Source organism: Antrostomus carolinensis, unplaced genomic scaffold (assembly GCF_000700745.2).
Source record: "Antrostomus carolinensis isolate BGI_N321 unplaced genomic scaffold, ASM70074v2 scaffold24854, whole genome shotgun sequence".
Classification (NCBI taxonomy): domain Eukaryota; kingdom Metazoa; phylum Chordata; class Aves; order Caprimulgiformes; family Caprimulgidae; genus Antrostomus; species Antrostomus carolinensis.
The window spans coordinates 2,313-13,885 of record NW_010310499.1 but is presented as its reverse complement, the minus strand read 5'-3'; the positions used below and the strand labels follow the sequence as shown (position 1 = coordinate 13,885).

Here is an 11,573-nt window from a genome sequence, read left to right as displayed (position 1 = left end):
CTGAACTTACTCTCTCAGTAGCAGCGACATCAGTGATTTCCATGCTATGGGAATTATTGCACAGAAGTAGGTCAACAGCTGTGCTCAGATGTTAAGAGGTGTGTGCAAGAATAGACATAGCAAAAATAAAAAGGTCTAAAAAAATGACAAAAAATGATGAGGTATATGGGAGGAACAATGGAGACTGTGGACTTTACACACTGTAAGGTTAAAAAGATTAAGTCTGTGAAGTTTGAAAAGGAGAAGAAAAGAAGAGATATTGTAAAAGTCTACAAAATAATGAGTGAGCCTGAGGATCCTACACAGATCTCTATTTATTTCCCACTTACCCGTATCTTTTGGCCTCCATTCTGGTCCTCCTCTTTCCAGATCTTCCAAAATATATTTTGCTCTTCTTCCTATTTCTCTTTTCCCTCCTATTTCTGAACCCCTTCACCTCATTTCCACCTTTCTTCTTCTCTATATTATCTTTCTCATTCTATAAATATCAATACCAAATATAAGGATTTTATTAATATCAATAATGTAGTATTACATTTAAAAATAATATCATTATTGTCCATAGAACTAAAAAGTAATGTATTTCAAAGGACTGCCATGAAGTAATCTATGTGAATTCAGTGAACACAGACAGCTGTGTTGCTAGAAACTGCTTTAACAAACAGTTCAGGAAGACTTAAAAAGCATGATAACCTCAGTTATTTTACTTGTGGTAATTTGATGTAAAATTAAATTTTAACCCTCAAAGATCAGCTCATAAGCTAATTTTCAAGTGGAATCATGAAGTTTTGAGAATTCTACCTTTTATCTGAAGCAAAAGACATAGAGTTGGAATTCAACTGAATTTTTGTGCATGAGAAAATTAAGATGCTAAGCTAATTAATTAAGCTAATTGTCTAGATTTTTAATTTTTTTCAGTAAACAGGGAGAAAAAAGGCATTTTGACAGTGGAATCCATCTTACTTGAAAGTAAATATCTAAGACAACCCAGATAAATTGGACCTTAAAAGGGCCTTCTTACCCCACTGCCTTCAAAAAGTCATTAAAGCATCTAGTTCAGATTTAGACACCTGTTTCAGAGACAGGAGAGATCCCAAGGAAGGCATTCTGAAACAGATTATTGAGCTATATGTATGGCTGATCTACTCTAGTTTAAGTATTATGTTCCTGTGTGCTGCTAAAATGTAATTTACATGGGAGTTGTGACCTGGAGCAAAACCCTAATGTGGTATTACATAGCCTACAGAGTCAGAGGAGACAAATACCTGGATCCCAAAAGGATCTTCTTGGATATATAGTACACCTTCATGCTTTCAAATGATATATTTTTGTGGGAGTAATGAAACATTGCAGTTCTGTTCTCTCTTTCACATTTTCTCCTAATCTGTCAAAAATCTATTAAATTATGTGCCTACCCACCAAAAAACAAATTGGCTTTAGGAAGTATGTATATTGTTCTATGAAATGTGGGGAGTCACTGCAACCAACAGAGGACATCAGAAAAGGAGCAGGAAAAATGTCGGTGTAGCAGGTACAGGGTAAATCAGACTCCCTACATGGGAAATATGAGGCAGGCAGCACAGGACTTTTAAGTACAACAGATATTTGTGACTTTCAGAATACTTTAAAAAAGCCATGACTTTCCTCCTAGCAATGTCTGGAATAGACCTGTTCTGTTTTAAACATAAAATTTACCTGCAGAAAGGTTCTTTAAAAGTATTAAAATTAAGCCCCAGCAGCTTTAAAACAACACTTCCCAAAACAAATGTAGCCATTTATAGACATGTTTGTGAGAAGCTTACCTCCAATCTTTCTCAGTGTCCCTGGTTACTGCAATAGTATTATTCTCCCCAGCCATTCATACAGAAGATCATAGTAGGGTGAGGATTTTAAAGTGGTTAACAAACAGACCCTTATGCAGAGGATTCCCCAGTATATGCATGCAAACATCACTCTGGCCTCACTGGGAGCTATGGAAAAGTATTTATCAAATACTTACCTTGTAGGTGTCTGAAATCAGGTGAAAAGATTCTTATCCTGGGGTTCCAGCTTCAGCTTCTAACTACTGTCCCCTGCATACCTTTGCTGTGTATGTTGGAGAGAATGTATCTCTACAACTGTTGGTGGATTTTCTGCAGGTTGCCTTTAAACTTCATCTTACACTAACTAAACAGATAGTACTCCCCAAATCTTTCAAGATAATTTAGATCTTTTTATATTTTAATAATTTACTAGACTCTTTGTCTAGTTCTTACCTTCTTACCATTTTCCTACTAGATCTGGGGAGATATGAATTGACACAGCATCCAGTAACCGTCAGACCATCCCCAAATACACAGGTAAGCCAGTATGCCTGGTCCTATTCAAGGATTATTTCTTTATTTATTTATATACAATTTTAGATCTACAAATTTGATTAATTGTTTTGCTGTAATACTGCTCTGGCAGCTCATTTCCTGTTGGTCATGATCTCTCACTACCAAGACTTTACAAAGTTTACAGGTTTCCAAGGTAAATTTCCCCATCTTGTTACAGCCTGATAGAGCTTTTCTTTTTCTGGAGGTGCAGTTACTTATGTACCTCTGCAGGTACTTATTCAAATACACATTATTTAGTTGTGTACACAGTATGACAGCTTTTAAAGCCCATGCTATTCTATATTAGTGACATTTTTCTGCACTCTTTTCCACTCCATCAGCAAAGTCACTTACACGTGTAAACTGTTTTCAGTAGTTGATAATATATTTATGTAGCACTAAGCCAAGAACTCATTCTTGTGCTACACCAAAGGACTACGTTGAAATCAGCAGTGATCCCCTATTTCCAAATCCATTTTCATATCTGCCAGTTATTTAGTTTATTAATCTAATTATTGCATGGAAAGTTAATTTGCCATGGATATTAATCAAACATCTTGAAGAATTTTGGCTATATTATATTAACAATCTTACCTCTACCAACCAAACTTGAAAACAGATCAAAACAGATTCAAAGTCAGTTTGACAAAATCAGTTTTCCAGAAGGCACATTATCTTTATTTCATTCTTTTTTAAGTAAGTCAGTCCCATATCAGATATTCTTTTGCTATTTATAATGAATAACCTAACTCTTTTAAATAACCGCCATAATAACAGAGTTCTTACAGTCATAACACATTCTCACCAGGAAATATATCTTGGTTTGGATGTTTACATTTTAATGATTCTTTCTGTTTTTAGCAATGATAATTACTACAATATAATATTGCTAATTTTACCTAAAAGTTGAGAATAGTCTTTACAAAGCGCAATCCTGAACTTGGAAACACACCGTCTGTCACTGACAGCAAAGAGCCATGCCATGGAGAAGGGAGAGGCTGCATAAGGAATATATATACTAATTAAATAATTTAACCTTCACTCAAATGAATCCATTAAAGCATGAGAGAGGGAGCAAGATAAGTGGCAACTTGAAATGCTAAGTAATTAGTTTTCTTTGAGTGACTGATTGAAGAATAAAACACAATAGAATTTCCACCAAAACTAATAGTTGATAAAAGCGATTCCTGAAGAAAATAATTTTTTCTTCAAAGGGTGTTCCTAGTCATTGGAGATGAGAGGGTTCCTTAGTCATGAACTTTGACTAAGATACTGGAACACTTCTGAGAAAAGGGCAGCAGGGTGTAAACACAGAGAGTAGGAAGCTGACCTTTGCCCACTGACTGAAGGATGGCATTTCTCACCACATATTGCCTTTCACTTCATCAGGCACTCATTCAAGAGCAGAAGTCACACTTTTTGAGTCACAAAAGACAACCTGTTTTCCTCTGGATTTTCTTTCAAAATCTCCAATCCAGATGTTTGCTAAAGACAAAGTTTCTTAGTTTATAGGGCTTACAGATACTACAGGAGAAAATCTAGTAGCTCTTTTGCTGCCTCTGGTATTTCTATAGGTTAAACTGCCTTCCTGGAGAGTACAGGTGCCTCTCCTTGATCAACACAGAAATTAGTCTGGATCCAGATTTTGTGTCACAAAAAGACGTCCCACCATGGGGCCTCAGACTTCAATCTCTCTTTCTTAGGCCTTTGCTACTGTTTTTCTAAAATACCAAACTAACCCTTTCTTGCTAGCTTTCCAAATCCTTGATCTCAAAGACAGTGCTCTCAACAGTAGTTTTTGGTAAAATTCTACTCAAGATATATTCCTCATTAGTGCAATGAAACACTGCCTTAAGACTTTTTATCATTTAATTGCCATGTAAACGTGCTACACCAGAACTTCTGTGCATGTAAAGAAAATATGAGATTTTTCAGAAAGGTATAATGGTCTGTCCTTTCGTGCTGTTAACCCCAAGTTCCCACATTAGACTTTATAACCCCTCAGAGATTTATAATTCCTCTATTCTTCCCAACAAATCCCTTGTCACCTTCCAGACAGCCAACAAAGGACAGATTGGTTTTGCAGTGAAGCCTCCAATAGAAAATTTACCCAATTGTAAGTCCTGCTACAGAGCAATGACAGTCAGTCATTAATGGCATGCTGGCAGCCCACAAATGGGTGAAAAGAAATAATGTCTAGAAGTCAACCTGTCTATGGGAATATAAGATAAAACACTGCTACTTAATTATGGGTAGGGCATGATTTCTTGTCTAAAACCTGAAACTTGTCTTTGAAAAATTCCTCTGGTGCCCTGATCTTCTTTGAGAACTTTTGGAGACGTTGCTTCCTGTCCGCCCTGACTTCTGCACAGGAATATTTTTAGCTTTCTCTATTTTTTTTTTTTTCTACTTCTAGTATTCCTCTCCAGTAAAACATGACTTTCCACATCTTTTTTTTCCTTGTCTCTTATTTGGTTTCTCACAATTTTTTCTCAGTCCTTCCAGTTTCCCTTTCTCACATTTCCTTCACAATTTTCCTCCATCATTCTATCTTTTCTTTACTTTTCTTTAGCCACTTCCTTCCTTTTTCTCCACTTTACCCACTTCTCTTTTCCTTGTGATTTCCAACCTATAAAGAAATTCTATCCCCACAGGCTCTTCAGCACCCTTTGACCACCTGCTAGTCTATGTAAGTGAGCTCCTCCAGCAGCTCCACCTGTCTCAGTTAACCCCCTCCAAAGGGGTTGAGAGGGACTTTGCCTTCCAGCAGGGGCGAGAGGAGGGTGAAGTGCTGCCCTGAAAGTTGAAACGGAGGGGGTCAGTTTGCCAAAGCATGGAGACTGGCAAGAAGACATGGTGCCAGCCCCATGCCACCTCATTTATGTTCCCCCAATTAAGGCAGCCTGCAGGGAAAGTAACATGCCACTGTAGTGCATTGGTGTACTGACCCCTCTGAGTGCTTGTTAGCGCTCACCATACTCAGCATTTCCTCTCACTGATTGATAGGACGATACATGTGTGTATGGCAGAGAGCAGATTCATTACAGCACATTAGCCAGACAGGCAGGCAAATGCCCACAGGGGCAGAAAAGCTGTAAGGAATAAATAAAAACTTTATTATTTTTCTTAAACTTCTTTTCCCCAGGCTACAGTAAGGTGTACTGGAGGAACAGGAGAGCAAAGGGAACCCAGAAGAGAAAGGGAGTGGCAAGAACTGGAGTGTAAGTTTATTAGCAGTCAAAGAAAGGTTTAAAATATTCATAGTTGCATTTAGAGTTTGGAAAGTAGCTGAATTTCTACTTATCTTTTTATTTTCCTTCCCACCGCTAAATGAGAAGAAAGGGTCAGTGCATCAGATACCAAGCTATTAGAACGTTCCTGATGTAACAGCTACCTGGCTGCTCCACTCACTACAATTAAGCATTCCTCAGTTTTAAAAATGAAAAACAAACTAGTATCAGCCTTTATCAACAGCTGCCACCATGTGGTCTGAAATACCACAGTTACTTCTCTTTAAAATAGAGAGAAATATGGTGGCGTCATCTGATTTGTTCAGTGATGGCTTTTAAGCATCCGTTCCGCAACTCACAGCTCACAAGAGATGGCACGGCTGATGAGCAGCCGCTCTGCACCTCTGTGCAGGCCCTGCTGAGGCTGAGGACTGGGCAGCCTCTGTGATATTGCCCCCAACACCATGGCAGCTCTACTAAACCACTTCCCCATTGCTCATCCTTGGAGCTGGGAGACCACAATCCAGGACCACACCAGGGCATCAACAGCAGTGCATGAAAAATACGTATTCCCAAATAACTGATGCTAAAAACATATCTGCCAGACACAGATTTACCAGGGGGCAGCATCCTCTCTCCCCATGTCTTGAGAAGCTACCTGCTCTGCCATGGGATGAGGGAGCAAACACAGAGCCACTGGGCCCTGTTCCCATTCACCCTGGCTGGACCTGTCTGCTGCCTGGTAATATGGCACAATGTGGACAGCAAACTCCAGAGACATTCCACTATCCAAAGGGAAGCTGGAGTGTAAGTTGTCAGTCCTAGATCATTAAAGAGTTGATCCTAAGATTAATGATTCAAGGAGCGCGTTTAGAGGCAGAAATGAGATGAGATCTAGTTGGTTAATACCCCAGCATTTGCTTGCTTAAGTAAGTCCTACATATTTTTTAGGACATATTAACTTCAATAGTTTCACTCCTCACTGCCCTTCTGAATTTCATTTTGGTGCACTTCAAAATAAGCTAATTATGTTACAATTAAGAATAGCTTCCTGCACATAAGAGAGCATTCAGAATTCTGCTTTGTAAATATCTGCTGGTAATATAGGTACCTCTGAGAATGCTGGAGCTTTGTCTGATGAAAAGTGTGTTCCCACCGGAAAAAATCCATTGAACCCAGGATACTGTGAAACTGGCATATGACACTGTGAATAATGTGCCTGGGCTTCTTGAGGGTGCTTGTCTGTCCACTCTTGATCCTGTAGCTTTCCTCTGAGCTGAAACTGTAGTCCAGTCAGTGTCTGCAGCATTGCTTAATTTCTTCCCTTTCCACTATTAGCAGAGCTGAATAAAATCACTGTAAGACACACACACACAAAACAGAAGCAGCAATTTAATTTCTTGTACAATGTACCTCTACTACTGACAAAAAAAATTAAAACCCTTAAATATAAAACCAAATTAATGTTATGGTTATAAGGCACCCATAAGGACACAATCACTAACATACTACTGGGGGGGGTGGGGGCCGGTGGGTGGAAAAGATGAGAAGAAACAGTTGGCATTCAGTTAACAATCATGTTTGGAGGTTTGTGACTGACTTTGTTATTCCAAGGGAAGCCAGGTACCAGTCTCTTGGGATTAGGTACAAAGGCGAGAAAAAAGCAGACATGTATGAATCTCAAAGGTGACTGCTGGGTTAATAAAACAGTCTGTTTTCTGTTCACCCACTCTTCCTCTCAGTGTGCAAGTACATTAAAATATGTCAAAAGAAAAGCCATTTGCTGGGGAAAAATAATTCAACTAAAAGTCAAAATTTCCAGCTGATGTGTTGCCTTGGTGTGTGCAAGTGTGCTAACAAAGTGCTAACACATCTCACTGGATGAAAGTTGGTATCCTCATTAAAGCAGAAACAAACACTTGAAAATAGGAACAACTGCCACTTAAAAAAAAAAAAAAAAAGACCACAATTGATATAAGAAACCTTCATTTTTCCACATTCTGTTTCCTACTTGCTGTATGGCAGATACAATATATATTTAAGTAACCTCTTGGAAAGTAATGAAGGTATAACTGATTCTGTATGCAGTAACCATTCCCATTTGCTGAAGGAATTGCATTGCTAACAACCATCTACATTATCTTTGTATGTTTAGAAGAAGAAATATTTTCACAGTCCAGTTTATAAACTGCCTCAGTTTTAAAAATGAAAAACAAACTAGTATCAGCCTTTATCAGGATGGGCTCCTGCAAAGAGTAACCTTTTCATAAATGAATAACTCTGGGTAAGAAAACTTTATATCAAAATTACTCACGCTAGGAAGGGTTTGTGGGATCAGCCTCCAACCCTTTAAAATAAAAGCACATATTATACTGGTGTACATTGCCTTTGCCCACAGGGAGGCTTTAACATCATCACTAATTCACTGCAGTGTGAGCATTTTTTCTAATATGAATAGCATGGGACATTAGATCTCCTGCTCCTTAGCCCAGGCCCTGGCAGAAAGCACTATCAGATAAACAGAAAGCAAAACAAGGGAAGTGGCACACCACAGTGTGAGCCATCTTCTGTTTACCAATGACATGTTTTTCTCTGGGCAAAAAAATAAAAAATAAAAAATAGAGGAGTAAGAAGGTTTCCAATATTTCTAGTGACCACAGCAGGGTATATTACAATGAACTGTCTGAACCATAGAATCCCATAAAGGGTGAGGTTGGAAAGGACCTCTGGGGATCATCTAGTCCAACTGCTCTTCTTCTCAAAGCACGGTCAGCCACAGTATGTTGCTCAGGGCCATATTGGTTTTAGGTATCTCCAAGGACAGAGACTCCACAACCTCCTCAAACAATCTATTCCAGTATTTGACCACCCTCACAGTAAAAAAAAGGTTTTTCTTATGGTGAAATTGAAGTTTCCCTCATTTCAGTTTGTGCCTATTGCTTCTTGGCCCACCATTGGTCATGACTCAGAAGAGCCTGGCTGCATCTTTTTTACTTGCCCCCATTAGGTTTTTATACACATGAAGAAGAACCTCCTGAGCCTTCTCTTCTCCAGGCTGAACAATCCCAGCTCTCTCACCCTCTCCACGTAACTCACGTGCTCCTTCAGCATCTTTGTGGCCCTTTGCTGGCCTCACTCCAGTATATGCATGTCCCTCTCATACCAGGCAGCCCAAGACTGGACCCAGCACTTGGGCTGTAGGTCCCCAGTGCTGCGAGGGGAAGGATCACACTCTTAACTTGTCAGTGACAGAACGCTGTTCCTGATGCACCCAAAGAGAGGCTGTTGGATTTCTTTGTTGAAAGGGTGCATTGCTGGCTAATGGTCCACTAGGATACCCAAGGCCTTCTTTGCAAAGCTGTTTCCCAGATGCTCAGCCCCAGCCTGTATTAGTGCATGAAGTTATTCCTCCCCAGGTGCAGGACTTGGCATTTCCATTTGTCGAATTTCTTGAGATTCTTGTCACCCCATTTCTGCAGATTGTCTCCCTGAAGAGCATCACAATCATCCAGTATAGAAAACAGTCCTCCTGATTCTGTTGTCTGCAAACTTGCACTTTGCCCCATCATCTAGGTTATGAATGTAGATTTTAAGCAATATTGGGCCCAGTATTGACCCCTGAGGGACACCACTAGTTACTGGTCTCCAGATAGTCTTTATAATGTTGATCACAATACTTGGAGCTCAGCAGTTCAGCCAGTTTTCAGTTTACTTCACTATCTACTGTCTAGTCAGTAAATTGTCATTTTGTCCATGATGATGCTGTAGGAGATAGCTTAAAGTTAGGATAAACAGCATCCACTGCTCTCCGCTTGTCTACCAAGCTCATCATCTTCTTGTAGAAGCCTGGTTGTTCAAGCATGGTTTTGCTTTTTCCTTAGTCTGAATTTTGCTGTTGATCTACCTGTAGAAACCCTTCATGATGCCATTCATGTCCCTCTCCAGATTTAATACAAAAAACAAAACAAAACAAAACACAGCACAACCACCCCACCCCCCCCAAAAAACCAAACCAAACCAAAACAAAAACAAAAACCAATATCCTTTAGCCCTGAACTGCTCAGGCAGTTGCTAGATGATTGCTGTGGGTACCTTCCAACTGAATTTATTCTATTCTATTCTATTCTATTCTATTCTATTCTATGCTATGCTATGCTATGCTATGCTATGCTATGCTATGCTATGCTATGCTATGCTATGCTATGCTATGCTATGCTATGCTATGCTATGCTATGCTATGCTATGCTATGCTATGCTATGCTATGCTATGCTATGCTATGCTATGCTATGCTATGCTATGCTATGCTATGCTATGCTATGCTATGCTATGCTATGCTATGCTATGCTATGCTATGCTATGCTATGCTATGCTATGCTATGCTATGCTATGCTATGCTATGCTATGCTATGCTATGCTATGCTATGCTATGCTATGCTATGCTATGCTATGCTATGCTATGCTATGCTATGCTATGCTATGCTATGCTATGCTATGCTATGCTATGCTATGCTATGCTATGCTATGCTATGCTATGCTATGCTATGCTATGCTATGCTATGCTATGCTATGCTATGCTATGCTATGCTATGCTATGCTATGCTATGCTATGCTATGCTATGCTATGCTATGCTATGCTATGCTATGCTATGCTATGCTATGCTATGCTATGCTATGCTATGCTATGCTATGCTATGCTATGCTATGCTATGCTATGCTATGCTATGCTATGCTATGCTATGCTATGCTATGCTATGCTATGCTATGCTATGCTATGCTATGCTATGCTATGCTATGCTATGCTATGCTATGCTATGCTATGCTATGCTATGCTATGCTATGCTATGCTATGCTATGCTATGCTATGCTATGCTATGCTATGCTATGCTATGCTATGCTATGCTATGCTATGCTATGCTATGCTATGCTATGCTATGCTATGCTATGCTATGCTATGCTATGCTATGCTATGCTGTTCTATTCTATTCTATTCTATTCTACTCTAGTGGATTTTGTTAATTTAGCCAATGTTTCAATGTATCTCAACAGGACCTTTTAAAATGTGTATTATGTTTCTGACGCTTAGAATTCCTTCCTCTGTTATGCAAATACCTGCTTAGGGTCTTTTAAAAATGCATTTTATGAACCTGTTAAACTATAGTAGCCATTAAGTAGCTGTTATGAGCTAAGATGTCAACACATATCCAAGAATAAAACAAAAAAATTTAAAATGTTACATAAAACATTTTTGGTATGCCAGAAACAACAGCGGAGAAGTAGATTTTTCCTTTTGATCAAGGTTTTTTCAGTGTATTTCTTACTCACTAATATGCACTAAAGAAGGGATAGCTGTAATTTAATAAAAATGTAAGTTTTAACATTGCAACATCCCCTATTCTTTTTGCTTACAAAACAAACATATCTTCTAAAACTTATGCCAGTAATGTTTACCCCTGCAAATCTGCATAGAGCACTGCTTGTGTGTCCAGAATAAATGTCAGGACAAGGATCCGGTTTTGTTCTTTCGGAGCATCTTCAACTGAGGCTCTAATGTAAATACATCATGAAAACTACAGAACTGCTTCTCTCGGCAGCCTCTTCTAATAGGTACAAGCAAGAGGGAAAGCTGAGGAACAGTTTATCTAACTCATCTGTGCTGATTCAAAAACAAAGAATAGAAATGTGCTATATCTGCTCTAATGTTGCTCCTTAGACACAAATAGTAAATGTTTAGTCATTTGTGCATAGCCTTTTATCCATTGTGCCGGGATTAATTACCTGCTTTGCAGTTATGTGCATAGTCAGCTGCATACTAAAGTTCAGCAAAAACCAAAGTTTTCCCATGTTTCTAGAGGGTCACCTTGTTCTTGTGTCTGAGTACCAGGCTGCCTCAATGATGGGACTAGCTAGTGTTGCTTCCTAGCTGTTCTGCAGTGTCAGTGGTTTCTCTTCCTTCCCTCACTGACCCTCTCTCCTGTTTTGACCAAA

The 11,573-nt window shown here is 39.1% G+C and overlaps 1 protein-coding gene across 1 annotated transcript in view; it reads right to left on the bottom strand.

The window, feature by feature from the left end:
• LOC114818501 (transcription factor EC-like) overlaps positions 1-6,896 on the bottom strand; it is a gene marked incomplete at its 3' end in the record, with an annotated part of 60,825 nt that extends 53,929 nt beyond the window's left edge. Inside the window, exon 1 of the mRNA XM_029084620.1 lies at positions 6,699-6,896. Within this exon, the coding sequence (XP_028940453.1) occupies positions 6,699-6,896 (198 nt within the window). The remainder of the gene's footprint in view (positions 1-6,698) is intronic.
• Between the last annotated feature and the right edge of the window lie 4,677 nt (positions 6,897-11,573).